The sequence below is a fragment of the Cibotium barometz genome, chromosome 14, assembly GCF_041138505.1.
Source record: "Cibotium barometz isolate CiBa-2024 chromosome 14, ASM4113850v1, whole genome shotgun sequence".
In the NCBI taxonomy this organism is placed as follows: Eukaryota; Viridiplantae; Streptophyta; class Polypodiopsida; order Cyatheales; family Cibotiaceae; genus Cibotium; species Cibotium barometz.
In genome coordinates, this window is record NC_141059.1 from 29,556,566 (window position 1) to 29,574,151 (window position 17,586).

At 39.2% G+C, this 17,586-nt stretch overlaps 2 protein-coding genes and 1 pseudogene across 2 annotated transcripts; 2 read left to right on the top strand and 1 right to left on the bottom strand.

Moving 5' to 3' along the window:
* Positions 1 to 515: 515 nt before the first annotated feature.
* Positions 516 to 4,687, bottom strand: LOC147631915 (dammaradiene synthase pseudogene; annotated as a pseudogene).
* A 7,958-nt stretch (positions 4,688 to 12,645) lies between these two features.
* LOC147631916 (uncharacterized) lies at positions 12,646 to 14,297 on the top strand. Its single transcript, XM_086807976.1, has 3 exons — positions 12,646 to 12,896; positions 12,995 to 13,817; positions 14,226 to 14,297. The coding sequence occupies exons 1-3, from the start codon at positions 12,646 to 12,648 to the stop codon at positions 14,295 to 14,297; spliced, it is 1,146 nt and encodes a 381-aa protein (XP_086664102.1).
* On the top strand, positions 14,236 to 15,615 carry LOC147631917 (uncharacterized). Its single transcript, XM_086807902.1, has 2 exons — positions 14,236 to 14,494; positions 14,615 to 15,615. The coding sequence occupies exons 1-2, from the start codon at positions 14,329 to 14,331 to the stop codon at positions 15,583 to 15,585; spliced, it is 1,137 nt and encodes a 378-aa protein (XP_086664028.1). The 5' UTR covers positions 14,236 to 14,328; the 3' UTR covers positions 15,586 to 15,615.
* The last annotated feature ends 1,971 nt before the right edge of the window (positions 15,616 to 17,586 follow it).

Genomic DNA, 17,586 nt, shown 5'->3' on the forward strand with positions numbered 1-17,586 from the left:
ATTTTAAAACTCCAAAATTCCGTTATTGAAGCATGGTTGTGGACACAGTTATGACCTCATCCTCGTATAGTGGTGCCGCAAAAAGCTATGTAAGAAAAGTCAAATATTGAGTTTCATTTCCTTTAACTAGAGTGTATATAAAGCTCGACATTAAACAATAATATTGCAATCGTTGTAACTAATCAAGAAAAAGCTCGTTTGGATGGGCCATTAGTCACCATAAAATGTGTGTTATTGAGTTGTTAAACTTCAACTAAAGCTAGATGGTAGTACCAAAGGCAGTATAATATGAGAGGAGGCATGGATAGGAGCCTATGAGTGAAAAAAGAAGACAATTCATTTTGGTTTCCTTGGAATGAAAACATCAATAAACAAAGAAACTAAAACAACATCTGCATGCCTACTATTGCATTTTCCTCCATCATCGACCCCCCTTCTCGCTTACCCCTTTGGCTCCCTATTCGCAAGGCAGCACGTGGTGCAATGCGTTAGTCAACATAGCAGTTTGGCCATTCCTAATCGGCGCAATAAATGTAATGTGCTACCACTGCTGCAACTACAGCCACAGTTCGTCCTCCTGCCTCTCCACCACCCACTTCTCCGCCGCTCTGAGCCCCCTCTCCCTGAACGGCACCAACCCCCACCTCTCCGCCACCTTGAGAGCGTAATCCACCACCACAAAGAAGTCCGTCCAATCGCCTCTGAAGGGTGCGGTCACGCGCGCTTGCTTCCTCCCTTCCACATACAGCTCGTCCAAGCACACCGCCGGATGTAGGAATTAATGCTATAATGCCCGCATGTGTGTGAACGCATGTGAGCAATGAACGGACACACGAAGAGGCACAACTCAATAACTATATAAATGTAACCAATCGATCAATAAAAAAACAACGATTCACAACTGTGAGCGCGTCTCCTTCTCGCTCTCGCTCTCGCTCTCGTGTATGCTGCAACCATGGCAACACCAGCATGGCTGTAGCTTCCTCCCTTAATTTCCACATGGTATCATCGCCTCTTTCCTGGAGTGCTTGTGGTGCCTGCTTTGCATGCTTCCGCCTTCAGCATCGCCACCAACTGCCATCGCCTCCTCCTAGTGCGCCTATGTTGGCTTGCCAACCATTTTTTCTCTGGCTTGCCCTATGCCTGTCCCTATTTGAACCGCCAGCCATCCTTCTACGCTTCTGTGCCAACCAGACATTTACGAGAAGCATCAACCAGCCTTGTTCTCTCACCAACCTCCACCTTGCAACCCACTATAATCTACAAGGCTCTCTACACGGCTCTCCACTTTCCAGGCTTTCGCGTCCTCCACCTTGAAGCCTCGACCTTTTGATAAATGCACCCACGTCAGCAGACGAGATGCGTACCAGGTAGCGTACCATTCAAGACTCTAGCATCTTCAACTAGGTAGCATAGTAATAAATCTCAATTATAATTAAAAAAACCATAATCAAATATTCTAAATCCTTTTTATCACACACTTTTACTAACAATAATTATTTTTTTTTTAAATACACGAACCTACATAAATATTAAGGGTATTCGTGAGCGCAAACATGCCTACTCTTTCAGGCTATTTGCGTACACACATGACATTTTATACAAAAATGATAAAAACTTTTCAAATAATAATAATAATGATTAAAAAAAACAAACAAAAAAATAAACAACACAAATGGGCAAAGACCCACAGAAAGGCAAAGACCTACCAATGTACACTAATATAAGACCCGGGCAAACAAATAAGACCCGAAAAGTTAGCCCAAAGAGGCATCAACCCGTTGGAGTGTTGGCCACACCCACGAGGTATGATATTAAAACAAAATTATGGGTGATATAATCGTCCACCCTATGCGCCCGAAGTGGCATGAAACCACAACCCAAACAGGGAATTGTGAATCCCCAAGAGGGAAACAACTATGCCCAAAGAGGCAAATTGAAACATTATCTTCGACAAGCTGAAAACGAATCAGCCTCTGAGCGATGACAAATTAAACTTAATTGTACATACACACTTGTAAATAACATCGTTTCACATCTATATTTATGATAATTCAACTCATACTCATATATTAATTTCCTTTTGACATGTACAAATGCAACTACATTTCATTCCCTTTATGTGCTTGAGGGGGAGAGCTCAATGGATGGTTCAAGCTCACAAAGAGAATCAAAAGTGTTGCGGCTATAAAGCATCAACGAGATCATTATTTCCAATGGAGTACCTAAAGTTGTCTTCGTCATCATCAACATCGACATCAACACTCATATACTTTTTAACCTTGTTCACCACATTCAATTCTTCACTCATGATGTAAACAAAATATATCATATCTCATGCATTCACAATACATACATCACTAGACACATAGCATGCTCTCACTTACCCTTATGCGGACATTCGCATTAAGGGGGAGTGTAGGAATTAATGCTATAATGCCCGCATGTGTGTGAACGCATGTGAGCAATGAACGGACACACGAAGAGGCACAACTCAATAACTATATAAATGTAACCAATCGATCAATAAAAAAACAACGATTCACAACTGTGAGCGCGTCTCCTTCTCGCTCTCGCTCTCGCTCTCGTGTATGCTGCAGCCATGGCAACACCAGCATGGCTGTAGCTTCCTCCCTTAATTTCCACACCGGAGTCACCCTGAATACAGGCTTCTTATCAAACACCACAATCAAAGGCACTGTGCATGACCTCGCCCAGCTAGACATTTCAAAGCACCCCAGCATAGCCAAACAAAGCTTGGTGAAAATCCTAGCCTTTGTCAGACCTCCTCTGTTAAGAATAAATTTCAAAGCGTTCTGCAGTGCTGGGTCGGTAACAGGAACGTTCAGCAAACGCAGTGCCATGTAAGCTTCTATGGAGAGACTCAACTCACCACCATCTCCATAGAAAAGCTCCCACCCGCCATGGCTGCGCTGGTTTTTCCTTATGTAATTCTCCATCTTGTGGACTGGGTAGTTACGATCAATGCCCAATATCTTGAACAAGAGGACGGTTTCAGCAGTGAGGGAAACATTGCTCTCTAGTTCTGCCCACCAGTAGCCTTCTGGGTACTGTTGGGAAAGCAGCAGATTTTGGCTGCGCTTGATGGCCTCATCTAAAGTCGGGTTTTCTCCACCCATTCCACCTTTAATGGCTTCCGCTTCATTGTAAAACTCTTGACTGTATGGCAACATCTTTGCTCACGACTATACGCACACCACTAATACCCTGCATGCAGCTCATGAAAGAAACAAGCAAATTTCTAGATTAGAAATATATATGCACAATCCAATTGATAATTATAAAGAAATATTCTTAAATAAGACAAATAATTACAGATAATCATCTCTTGATCGGTTCCCGAATCAGAAAGATTGTTAAATAATGATAAAGTTAATTCAATCTCATCGGTCTGATCTGCAAGTTGCAGAAGAGAAACCACTACATTCAAAGCAAGCGAGACCACTAGTTTCTAATTTCAATTTTCAACTATCCAAAAGTGGAATGTGGAAACCTGAAAAGTTTTACATTTTCTGAAAGATTCTCTAAATGTCAATATATATACTCTATAAATTTCAATTTCCAACTATCCAAAAGTGGAATGTGGAAACCTGAAAAGTTTTACATTTCCTGAAAGATTCTCTAAATGTCAATATATATACTCTATAAATGCTCATGAAACGTGGATTGAAAACACGCTATCCAAACAAGGTTCTCAAATCATGGACTAAGTGCTCACTCCTTTTCTACATCTCCATAGCTTACTAAAGTGTAGAAGTTATAATGGACGCCTACAACAGAGCTAAAGTTTAACTAAATCTAAATCTAGCAAAACATGGCATATGTCTATTGAAATGTGGAACAAAAACCGTAGTAAGATTAAAAACAAGGTAGGTATGAGCGCCATTGAAGGAAAGGCAAGGGCAAATATATGAAGTTCTGTTAGGGGAATGTCATCAGCTAGACCCCTTAATCTGGCAGTCTATCAGATGTCTCCTATTGTGGTATGTCTGGAAACAAAGGAATGAAGCCCTCTTTGGTATAAAAACTAATCACAATTTCTTTCTATTTCTTGACAGCATTCTCAAGCTGATCAAGCAAGTCCAACCTAGAGGTGAAAGTTGTGAAGCTGGTCGCTGGCAGGATCATCCGTGGAGAAAGTTGAGGAAAGTTTTGAATTCTTCTAACTCCAACACTAGGGCAAGCATGTGTCAAGGCCTGGAAAAGGAATGCTTCAGCAGGCTCCATTATGGTGGTCATCGGGCTTAGTCCACTGAAGAATACAGAGGGGGGACAGCATACCTTTTCATTCATGTCCTTTGTTCTGTATATAGGTGGTTCATCCTCAGTCCACTAGCTCTATGTTATTCTTAGCAATCCCTTTCCTGTTCAGTTAGGTGTATTCATCTTTGGATTGTAGCTAAAGCCACCTATTGGCTTAGCTGTTTTATGGGTCCCCCATGGACCTTCCTCATGGGACGTTGTAATTTTCTCCTCTCTTAATATATTCCTGTTTCTACGGAAAAAAAAATATATATATATATATATGAAGGCATAGACTACACGGACCTGGATAAAAGAAGGAAGAAGGCCAGAACTTTGCAATCACAGTGAGGACAGGAGTATTGGCTTCCCGTAATGAAGCCCTTGATGTCGAGCAGTTAAACGGGGGTCACAACAGTACTCGGTGGGAGCAGCAGGCCTGGAGATCATGATCATCGATAGAACTTATATAAAGACCACCTTGAAGTGCAGTTTAATGGGGGTCACTACAGTCGCTGGGAGCCTGGAGATGATCATCAATATGATCAATGAAGTAGGTGGAAGAGTTTGGGTCCTAACTCTCTCTCCGAGAGACGGCAGCAACACGCTACTTTCAGCTTTTAATATTTGGGTGAGGAGTACCCTGGGGCCTCGTAAACCAGTAGGTTGCTTTTTAAAGGGTCATTCCCCGTTTTTGGGCATTTTGGCCACTTATTTTTGAATGACCGTAAAAGAATAAGGTTAAAAAACGGACATTATTTCTACTAAATTATTTATCCTTGTACTGTACCTTTGTAGAAATCCGTATATTATGGATCCCTCTTGGTGAATGTATTTCTCTTTATTTAAGATCAAGCAAGATCTTGCCTTTTCTTTGCCCTTCATCCTTAGACAGTGTAGTATGTGCACATAAAAAATCTAATATATATGAACAATGAAAAATCTAATATATCTACACAGAAAATTCTTATTTGAATCTCCGAAAACTCATTCTTTTATTACTTCTCTCAAAATAGGCCTTCCATTTTTATTTTCCAAAAGGATTTTCTAATTTGTTTTAATTATAATTGCAAACTCGAGCATAGTTTTTCTCGCACGAGTTTTTGATAGATGGTCATATTTGTTGGGCATTTAGTCAAACATTTAAGATTTTAATACATAAATTTGCCTCTTGTCTAGCTTACATTTACCATGGGTTATTTCTGAAATAATCCATTTGTCTATCTCACAGACTATAGTCTCTACAGTAGCGCTAGCGCCGCATAGAGGAGAGAGACCTTAGACTGGTCACAACCTGTAGGAAATTTTGGTTTGTATGTATTTGCTTAATTTTTTAAATAATGTTAAGTATTTTATTAATCAACTTTAATCTTATTACACCTACTCACGTTTTGGTTATTATGCGTTGTTTAATTTTTGGAACAATGTTGCATATTCTATTAATCAATTTCAATCCCATTGCCTACTCATGTTTTAGGTAGTATGCATTTGTTTAATTTTTTGAATAATATTACTATACTTTTCATGTTTACATGCGGTAGCATAACTTAATTCACACTATTTGGGTTCTTGTAGATCAAGACATTGGTGCAGCTCAGTGCATTAAGTTTTAAATTGGAAGAGCCTACTTGGATAAGTAAATTCTTAACTTATTGGCATTTTGAATTTAGCATTTTAAATTATATTATTATTGAAATTATGATTTTAAAATGGTGTTTGTGTTTAAGCAAAGTAATTTGTATTTTACATATTTTATTGTGTATAATGTGACGAACTATCATCTTAAAGCGATTTGGTAAAAAGTGTCATGGGAGTACATAACTCTAATTTATACTTTAATGTGCACATTTTGTAGATCAAAATGAGCTAAAGCACACTATTTCAAGTGCTAAGTGTTTCACAACCTCAAAACAAGTCTAGAGAATAGACGATGCATAATCTATTTGGCACGCCAACTTCTAGTAATGTTGAGATAGAAAACTTTGAAATTAAAAGCAGTGAAAATGATGTGAATGATGATTAATTTTGGAAATGGTTGGTATGATGCATGATAGTTTATTATCCTCTAACAAAGTAGATGAGCAAGAACTTTCAAACAAGAAGATGATACAGGATAGTTCATTGTCGTCTAACAAAGTAGATGAGCAAGAACTTTCAAACAAGAAGATGTTGTGAATGATGATTTGGAAATGTTTGGTATGATGCTTAAATTTCACCGTGGCCCCATTTTGGCATCTTAAATCTTGTTTATGGTGTATCTTGAGTATAACTATTACTTGAAACTTGTTGGAGATTGTATATTTGAAATCTACCCATCATAAGCTTCTTAATGATATGTCGCATGGAGGGGTTCTGACATAAGATTGATAGGGTTCACCATGGCCCCATTTTTTAGAGAGAGAAAGAGCATAGAGGGGCCCAAAAATGAGCTCATAATTTCCCTGATGGTTCATTGTCGTAGAGTAAAGTAGATGAGAAAGAACTCAAACAAGAAGAATTGTCATTGAAAATATAGAAAAGAGTGGGAGTCAAAATTCACCTTTCTAAAAATGATTGTGTATGGAAAGGAAGAGTGCATGAAATGTGTATGGTGTGAAAAATATAAAGTAAAGGAACATTGGGGGAACATTGGGGAAAGGATGTAAAACCATTCAACTTAGTGCTATTCAGAAGCAAATTAGCTCAGAAGAACACAAATTTTCTCACATGAAGTGGTGTAGTGAAAATGCCACTAAAACTTCTTTGCATGTTGTTGTTATGAAGGATAGAAGAAAAGAAAGAGACATAACTTACATGAAATTAATGTATTTCATTACCAAGATGGTACACATTATTAGTCTTAGAAGCATGTCTACCTCCAATTCAATGATTCAATCATTAGGGTTTATCTTTCCCATTTAAATAATGTTATACGTGGCAAAGAAGAGACCAATGTAGGGAAGAACCCACCTTTACAAGGCTGCTCAAAAATAACTTGCCATGGATTTTAAAAATGATTTAAATTAGATATATATTATTGGCCACAATTGATATAGCTAGGAAACAAGAGGGTCTACATGGGTTACAATTGATGGTCAAGAACTCCTAAAGGTTTTACCATGCTCTACACTATGATATTAAAGGAATTAGATACAGTGAGCTTGAATCCACAAGGAATGAATCTAACATAAGAACTAGTGGTCAGTGAGTCTGAAATGGAAACCAAAGCAATACCAACTCTGAAATGGAAACCAAAGCAATACCAACTCTGCAAAAACCATGAACAAAGTTACATAACCGACAATATCAAAAGAAACCTTGGGAAGCGAAACTAAAAAGAAGACTAGTAGCTATGAAACCGCTGAGTCCCAATCTAAAGAAAGAAATGAGCATTCTTTAAAAACCAAGGAATATCTCAAAAATGATAAATATGTAAGCGTTATGCAGCCAATCATCATAAAAGGCTACAAGAAAGAATGACTCCTACCCAATGGGACTATAGCATGTTGGTGCATTTGATATACATCGCAAGTTTATTAACAATTAGGGAGAGGAATTATAAAAAGTTATGTATTGCTTCCCTCCTCCCATTGAGTTAATAGCTAAAATGGATATCATTGGCAAAGCAAAACTTAGTCATTCAGCCAGGCGAAATAGAAATAGAGAGTTGGCTCTAAATAAGAAGAAACAAGAAGCTATAGATAAAGCAGCCAAAGATGATCATAAGCTAACACCTAACTTTCGCCCTCCTACACCGGAACACTATAAATCCTTTACAATTAGAAAATGCAAGTTAGTGTTTAATAATTCCACACAAAAACTAACAAGTCACGTAGGGGGAGCCTACAATGGCTTGGCTAAAGTAAAATAAGTAGACTTGGCTAAACCTTAAGAAGACCCTAAATAGCAAAAGACCACACCCAGATTTAGAAAGCTGAACTCATTGCTCTCCTCAAGCAATATAAGGATTTCTTTGCATGGATTACCACGACATGAAGGGAGTACCCATTGAGGTTGTAAAACACATAATCCCCAAAACACTATATCTATCAGCAACAAACAACCCTATCCTAGTTTAACCAATTTTGATTGTACCTTAAAAGAATGGAAAATTGAGAGTTTGTGTTGATCTTAAGAAGGTAAATACGGTTATGAGAAGATACCATTAACCCTTGCCATATTTAAAACACATTCTCGAATGTGTAGCAGGCAAGGAAGCATACAGCTTCTTACACGAATACTCGAGATATAATCAAATTTTTGTTGCTCTTAAGGATCAAGCTAATAGTGTTTTTGTTACAGAACATGGTGTATTTGCTTATAAAGTTATGTCATTTGGTCTCACAAATGCACCAGTCATATTCCAACAATGACTTATGAATGCTACTTTGAACTATTTTCTAAGGAAGTTTCTTGAAGCTTTCTTAAATGATTTATGCATTCATTCATTATGGAAGAATAATTTATTTTGTTTACGTAAGGTATTTGAATGATTATTGCATATCTGAAACCCCTTCAAGAACCAATTTTTTGTAAAAAATGGAGTCATCGTAGGGCATATAGTGTCCAAAAATGGGATCTCCACAAATGAAAAAAAGGTAAAAATTATTTAAGAGTTATCCCCCCTATGAACTACAAGGTAAATAGCTTAGAATTACCCCCACCTAGGAACTACAAGGGAGTCCAAAGGTTGATGGGGCATGCACCTTACTATAGATGGTTTATACTTTTCTATGGGGCATGTAGGTTACTCTGGTGGATGGTTTATACTCTTCTATGTCGAGATTTAAACTTCTCATTGTATTTAAGTGGACAGAAGAGTGCCAACGTCCCTATGATACGTTAAAGTAAGCTCTAACTTGCTCTGTAATCTTGTGAGTACCAAAATGGAATAATATATTTCATGTGTATATAGATTCTTCTAGCTTTGCTATTGGATGTGTCCTAGCTCACTCGGGTGAACATAAACTAGAATACCCTATAAGTTTTAATAGCCGACAATTATGTGAGGCTGAGATAAACTAAACGACCCATGGAAAGTGAAGGATTAGCTACGGTGTATGGGGTGAATAAATTTCGGCATTACCTATTAGCTAATTAGTTTGTTTTCTATGTTGACCATGAAGCCTTATTATACCTTGGTAATAAACCATGCCGCACAAGGAGAATCACCGCTGTGGTTGTTGATCCTTCTTCAATTTGATTTTACAGTGGTTGTGAGACTTGGCTCGCATACCTAATGGTGAAGCACCAGTTGGAGTAGATGATGATCTAATTGATGCTACACTATTCAAGGTTAAAGATATACCAGAGTGGAGTAAGAAAATCGTTAACTTTCTAGCTAATGGTTTTCGCGTTAAGGTGAGATTAAAAAGTTGCTATAAGAAGTGGATCCTTACCAATTGATTGCTGGAACCTTTTATAGAAGAGGTAAGGATGGCATAATAAGATGCTGCCATAGGAAGGATGAACAGTAGAGAGAAAACAACCAGTGCCCACCATAAAATCGTCTACAGTCTCGAGAGCTCAGGCAGGTTGCAGAAGAGAGAAAAAACAACAAAACACAAACATGCATGCAACATCGTGTGCTTTGTGCTCATCACAGGACTCAGGAGTCATGTCACAGGAGATGCATGCAAGACGGTCCGCTCCGTATTGCAGGAAGAGTGAGGAGTCGGGAGCTTATTTACGACAGGCCACGACTGAGGAAGAGCATCTGGGATAGGCTGGGAATCTGAATAACTTCATGTGATTGGCCACTCAAGACTGCAGATAAGAGCCAGGTTCCATTGTATGAACTCTAAAGTTTAAACTTTAAACCGCCCTTATAACTAATAAGTAATAACTATTATCATACAATGTATTAACTAAACCAAAGCCCTAGTATGAACGAACCCGGTTCATACATACAACTGCAGGGATATATTTTTTGGTTTATTTTCAAGGATATATTTTTTCTAGTCTTTTTTTTGCAGGGACATATATTTTCTAGTCCTTTTTTGGAGGGACATATTTTTTCTCATCCTTATCTTCAAGAAATTAAAGAAATAACCTTGGTAAATAAAACCTAAAAAATAGATAACCCTTTTTCGAGAAATTCAATCTTGAAAATTACACTAAAGGTCGGTTTTTTTTTAGCGCTGATCCATAATATACGGATTTCTACAAAGGTACAGTACAAGGATACTAATTTTTGATGCCTTCAAAATGACAGATTTAGTATAGTAGAAATAATGTCAGTTTTTAAGGTACAGTACAAGGATAATAATTTTTGACGCCTTCAAAATGACAGATTTAGTATAGTAGCCCAAAAACAGGCATGACCCGGCCCGAGGGTAATCCCCACCCAAATATTAAAAGCTGAAAGTAGCGTGCTGCTGCCATCTCTCGGAGAATGCAGTTTTATCATCAGAGAGTTAGGACCCAAACTCTTCCACCTACTTCATTGATCATATTGATGATCATCTCCAGCCTCCCAGCGACTGTAGTGACCCCCGTTAAACTGCACTTGAAGGTGGTCTTTATATAAGTTCTATCGATGATCATGATTTCCAGGCCTGCTCCCACCGAGTACTGTTGTGACCCCCGTTTAACTGTTCGACATGAAGGTCTTCTAAGAGCTCTCTTATTACGGGAAGCCATTGTAGTTGATGCCTTCATATTGCCAATAATCCTGTCCTCACTGTGATTGCAAAGTTCTGGCCTTCTTCCTTCTTTTATCCAGGTCCGTGTAGTCTATGCCTTCATATATTTGCCCTTGCCTTTCCTTCATTGCTCGTATGTATGGATTCTACGTACCTTCTTTTTAATATTACTACGGTTTCTGTTCCACATTTCGACAGGCATATGCCTAATTTTCCTTTTAGCTTTGAGGATTTTTCCATGCAATCCTGCAATGATAGGCATGTTTGCCTAATTTTCCTTTAACTTTAGAGATTTTTCCATCCAATCCTGCAATGATAGGCATGTTTTTCTGGTACCCTAGCAGTTTGGGTACGCCCACGTGGACGACAGCGCGGTTGTCGTCAGGGGCTCACACTACATATCGGTGTGGTTGCCGATTTGGCGCCTGCGTGGCATATCAGCCACGCTAGCGGTCAACAGCCAGCGAACGGTTTTTACCACCTCTTTTTTCAACCGTCGAGCAAAGCGCCGCCATCGACGTCTGCCACGGCGGCGCCAATTCTGTCAGCGAAAATCAATGCCGCCGCGCTCGTCTGCCACTTCTCGATAGCCTTTTCTTTCAGACGCCTGCTTGATCAGCCTCCTCGCCCTCCTCCTGGCCATGGGCGCTGCGCCTGTAGTGTGAGCCTCCCCCCCTTTCCTCCCCTCGCCTGCGAGACGGCAGCGTTCCTTGGTCTCCGCCTTCTCCATCCGCTGCTGTAGCAGCCTGTGCGGTCGGAACAGCCTCTGCGGCTACGAGTTCGACGAGCTTTTCAGTCGCTTTCCTGCAGGTAAAGATGGCTTCCCTTCGGCGCAAAACTAAGACTTATTATTGTCTTTTTGGCAGATGTTTATTATTGTATTCCTTCAATGTTAAACTAAGACTTATTTTTGCTTACTTTGATTTTATGGAGAGAGAAACCCCATGGCTTACTAGCCTAATCCCTTTACTCTGATTTTATGGAGAGACAAGCCCCATGGCTTACTAGCCTAATCCCTTAGAGAGCCCACCTTATTGATGTCCACGTAGGAGATCCACTTATCTCATTATGTACCAATCTCACAAATGTGAGACTAAAGAAGCCCCTTCATGGAAATGGGTGGGCAAAGTAAGAAAGATGTTCCTCTTTCTAAGAGTACAATCTATGAAAGACATCGAAACCACTTTTAGAAAATTGCAATGCATTTATACACATGTATGCATACATACATACACCCATGCATACTTGCATACATGCATACATGCATACATAGTTATAAGATACAAGCATGCACATACACTCAAGTTGTACAAGAGATATTTATAAAATCCCTTACCTGTTTTGTGAATAAGGGTTATAATTGATGCTATGTATACATGTTCTACATATTATTTTGTCAAAGAATAATATATTCACTAATAACACACATCTTAACTTTATGTAGAGCCATGTTTTGTGTTTTTTAATATAAGAAACTTCTTGCATAGAAGTACTCTTAATACAAGATATTTGTTTTTTAATCAAGTCCAAAAGTATGTTTGAAACATATATGTCCATGGTTCTTATTTAAGAATTTTATGTAGAAACATAATTTTAATTCTTTAGTTTTGCTTTAGGACTAACTTAAATGTATGTATTGACGTATGTATGTATTTTGTTTCTTTGATAGTGTCACTCTTTGCACTACCTTTGGTTCAGCAGGTTCAGGTTTTTAAAAGGGTTAATCATGTCTCTCCAAAACTGAAGCTTAGAGAATGCCATGAGTTCTCAAATGCCCCCCATCGGTGTCTTTGATTCGACAGCCTTGTGTTGGGTGCACTCATATGACAATTGTTCAAAATACAAATTTGTACGGGAAGCTAACATCCCTTGGAACCGTGTTGCCGATTTTGTAAAAGGAGAAGCCGACAATGCAAAGTTTCCGACTTCTTTCAAAAAATATAGCCACCATCACCGAGATGCCTCCAGTCTTACAAAGATTGCACATGAATCATGGATTGAGAAGATAGTGTAAGTGTGTATTTGTTTTAGTTTGTCTAATCCCTTCATTAATCATCACACACACACATACAATTAAATGTTTATCATTACTTCTTTGTTTTGTTTAGCTTTTGGTGTGGTTTTGGTCCTGCTGGCACTAAAGCACCAATGCAATCTAACATTGAAGATGGCAAAGATGTCGAAACTACCCAGCTCAATGAATGCAAGGACATTAGTAGAGAAGATGATGTTGACGTGGAGGAGAATAGTGGTGACGAGTCGAATCGTGAAGATGGTAAGATGGAGGAGCGTAGTGAAATAAAAGAGTTGCCACAGCCAACAGCAAAGAAGCCATGTAAGAAAAGGCGCTCTCCCATCACAAAGGGCAAGCGAAAGCGTGGATGTAAATGTCTTTTTAGTGTGAAGAGGCTCGCACAAGATCCAGGGGTGGCTATAATCTCTTATATACATCCATACCACACAAATGCAAATGATGAGGTTTGTCATGGTATAAGATTTGTTGATCCCTCTTTGAAGTTCTCTCCATGGATCTCAATGCAAAAGAAACTATGGGTTTCAAGCATGCTATATCGTGGTTTCTCTCCACATCAAGTGTTGGAAATGCATGTCCAAGCATTTCATTCAAGACAAAGTCATGACCCTACAATTACTATGGTTAGGGATGACTTTTTGTCTATTCGTGACATCATGAATATATCTAGCAAGTTGGCTATTGATCAGTACCAGCTACACACAGATGATGCGGAAAGCACCAAGAGATGGTGTCATGAGAATCAATCAAGCACCTTTATCTACCAGGAGCAAGATGTGGAACATTCCAAGGAATTTATCCTTGGAATACAATCACCATGGCAAAGGGAGATGTGCAAGAAGTTCGGAAATGGGAACCTTCTTGCGATGGATGCTACCTTTGGCACAAACAAATATAAGGTATGTGGTGTAATGAATTATCATTTTTACTCTTGTTCACATTCTATTAAGTTATAATAAATGTTCATTTTTTACTTCTTGTTCACATTCTCACTTTCCTTGGAAACACATGAACAGTTTCATTTGTATACAATCCTTGTTTTTGATGGTCATCGCAATGGTGTGCCCATTGCTTGGGTGCTTACATCTTCAGCTACATTTGAGTGTACTTGCACTTGGTTAAGCAAGTTTAGAGATAATATGCTTGACTTTCATAAATCATGGGAGCCCGGAGCCTTTATGGTTGATGATGCCGAAACGGAGATGAATGCGCTCAGGTTAGGACCATATGTTCATATGTGTTGGGTGCAAACTAATGAGAACATTGTGTTTGAGGTCCATGTGACGTGTCCTTTCTATTTTTCGCAGGGTGGTGTTCAATCAACCCATTTTTCTATGCTTGTGGCATGTCAAACGTTGTTGGCTCCGACACCTTATTAAGAAGGTGAAGGAATGGCCCAAAAGAGCTTCTATGTTTTGGTCTTTGGGAAATATCATGAACATGCAAGGGTCAGCAAATTCTACAGACCATATAATCAAAGAGGATGCAAAGGCTATGATCTCTACCTTCTACTCCAACTTTAGAGATGAGGGGAGTTTTATTGAGTATTTCAAAACCTATTGGGAGGCTAAACTAGGTAAGGTTGAATTTTAAACTTTATACATACTCTTCTTATAGGTTAAATAATGCACACTCGCTCTCCTTTTTGTTCGTACTTCATTTCTTGCTCTTCTAACTTCATTTGTTTTATGTGCAGAAATGTGGGTGCGTGCTTCTCGATTGCTTCCACATTCAGGACAAGACACTAATGGAGCAATAGAGTCATATCATGGGCAGCTCAAATATAAGTTTTTGGGCTCTTCCAAAAGGATGAGTTCGAGGCGGGTGGATTGGCTCTTATACAAGTTAACATCATCATGCTTGCCATATTATTGGTATGTTCAGCAGTTGAAGGACAATGGTTTTATAAGAAACAACGCCATTGAAAGAGTAGTGGAGAATTCTTATGAGCGAGCACTTCAAATACCAGATGCTAATGTCTCATTCCAGGTTGGTGGTGTTGCTATAGTGGAGAGCATGCACACAAAAGCTTCGTTTTACACAGTCTACAATTTCGATTGCCAATGGGCATGTTGTACATGTGCATGGGCAGAGCTTGGAAATATTTGTAAGCACCAAATTAAGGTGATGTTGTTGCGGGGTGCTTCACATGCTTCACTTATGGAGCAATGTCAACATATGTATGAAGCATGGGGAGATGCTTCTAGGTCTACTATCGATCTTCACTCACATGTTTCTACTATTGATGTGCTTGAACCAAATGGTGATGATGTTGCCGCATTAGGGGGGGACAATGTATGTAGTGAAGTACTTGAGCAATCGGGAAATGTGAAGACACTTCAATGCTTGTGGCAAGAGTTATCTTGTTTTGTAGGACAGGACCAGGCTTTGATTGAGGAGGCTTGCAATGGATTGAGGAGAACATTGGGCCATGTGAAGACAATGAAGGCAAGAATGGATGAGCGAACAAAAACACAAGCTAATTTTCAAGTCTTGGAAGATGGATTCGGCAACTCCTTGAAGCGAGCAAAACCATTCTTTGAGAAGGGCAACAAGAAGAAATCAACATCATCAAAGAGTCACCCATTGGCTCACCCCTTCAAGACCCCTGCTAAGAAAACCAAAGTGTCAATGCAAAAAAGGCTTGACGAGAAAGCTTCAAAGTAGCCTTTTGAATTTATGTAATGAACTCTCCAATGCTTCAATGGCTTTTTGCATCTCAGTCTTCGACCAATTATTGTGCGTCTTGAGCCGTATTTTGTTTGTGTGTTGCAGTGTGTAAGAGAAACAAAGGTAGTGCCAATGGACTATTTCAATTTTGTCCAACCTAGTATGAAAGCTAGTCATTTATATACAAGTCAATTTTGACATTAGACAATACACTTTCACTTGCAATAGAATACTTCTAAGATCTCCCTCTTCTTTATTCCTACTTTCCTGTGTTCTATTGGATTTTTGTATGTGCTAGATGGGTTGTAAAAGAAATTCTAGTACATGCTAACATGTCTTAATCAACTTATGCCCCTACTCCTACGGTTACCAATGCCAAACTGTACTTTTGGAAAAATTCAGTATTGCATAAGTTACACTCACATGGATGTGTGCTACACTAGTCATATTCTTTCTCGCGCATTTCATAAGCCTCGCAGAGTCCATGGTATAGCCCTCAAAAGGTGTCTCAGCAGGGTACCTCCATGCTACCAAGGCACATAGATTGATTGACTTTGGAGGAGGAGGCCCTCTTTGCTTGGAGGCCTTCACAGATGCTGATTGGGGAGGACATGATCCTCACATGAGGAGCATCTCCGATTATCTATTCTTGCTCGCTGGTGAAGCTATCTCTTCGCCAACCAAGAGAGCTTTCGATGGCCTCATTTACAATAGCGTGCGGCTTCCCTCGCCGCACGCAAAGCTTTATGGCTTCAACAACTTCTCAACGAGCTTCATCTTCCCTATATGATATCACAATGTTTTGTGACAACAAATCTACCATCACCAAAGTGGTAGAATAATGTCCATGGCATATCGAGAGAGAGAGAGAGAGAGAGAGAGAGAGAGAGAGAGAGAGATATTAAGCGTCTACTAAAGACCTAGTGGGCCTATGAGACCAAAGTGGTACAATAATGTCCATGGCATATCTCATGAGAGAGAGAGAGAGAGAGAGAGAGAAGAGGAGAGAGAGAGAAGAGGAGAGAAGAGAGAGAGAAGAGAAGAGAAGAGAGAGAGAAGAGAAGAGAGAGAGAGAGAGAGAAGAGAAGAGAAGAGAAGAGAGAGAGCTGTATTAATGTCTACTAGAGGCCGAACTCGACCAATGAGAAATCAATGTATCACTGTCAATGTCTTCTGGATGTCCAGAAAAAAAAGGACAAAATGAACATGAAATAAACTATGAAAGTACAATCAAAGCAGGTATAACTATATGGTGGCCTGCCAATGTGAGGCAAAAACTAGAATGCAGTGTGCACAGATTTTGGACTAGGAAAAGAACAAGTTTCTTAGTTAGCCTATAATTTTAGGAAAGTGTTCCATTTTCTCTAATTTGCACTTTCTTTAGTTAAAGAAAAATTTCTTATATAAAGAAATCTATGCACTATATTTCTAGTTAATCTATCTAAGAAAGTCTTTCATATTTCTTGGTTTGCACTTTTTCTAGTTATCCTTCTTTGTACTCACGAATTTAGATAGTGAATATATTGTACCCCTATGTAGGAACTTACAAGCTTATTAGCACACATGTTGCTTCTCTATGTTAGAATAGAGTAGCAGCATACATCCAACCTTCCAATTGTCCAATATTTGGACAGCCTCTTCACTTTGCAAGATAGTCTACTCTCAACCTTAGCTTGGCCACACCAACAAATCGATACATCAATCCTTAGCTTGGCCACACCAACAATAGGACACATCAATCGGGACGCACATCAACCAAGACTCCCATCATTTCCACCCTCTTGATCTTTGGCTCTTCATGGTTTCCCATATACTCACATTGATGGCTATCACATGCACACAATAGGATTCTTTGCCACACCATCTTCCACCCATGGCTCTATAGTCCCAAGAGTTAGGTCATAAGAAGTGTTGCAAATCAGCTCAAACTTGAGGTACATCAAATTTGAGCTTTGATGTACGCTAGTTTTGTGATGTAGGTTTATGTTCTCTCATCAT

Coding starts and splice junctions, on each gene's coding strand:
- LOC147631917 (XM_086807902.1), top strand. CDS start 14,329: ATGTTTTGGTCTTTGGGAAATATCATGAACATGCAAGGGTCAGCAAAT. Junction 14,495..14,614: donor CTATTGGGAGGCTAAACTAG/GTAAGGTTGAAT, acceptor TTTTATGTGCAG/AAATGTGGGTGCGTGCTTCT.
- LOC147631916 (XM_086807976.1), top strand. CDS start 12,646: ATGAGTTCTCAAATGCCCCCCATCGGTGTCTTTGATTCGACAGCCTTG. Junction 12,897..12,994: donor TCATGGATTGAGAAGATAGT/GTAAGTGTGTAT, acceptor TGTTTTGTTTAG/CTTTTGGTGTGGTTTTGGTC. Junction 13,818..14,225: donor TTGGCACAAACAAATATAAG/GTATGTGGTGTA, acceptor TATTTTTCGCAG/GGTGGTGTTCAATCAACCCA.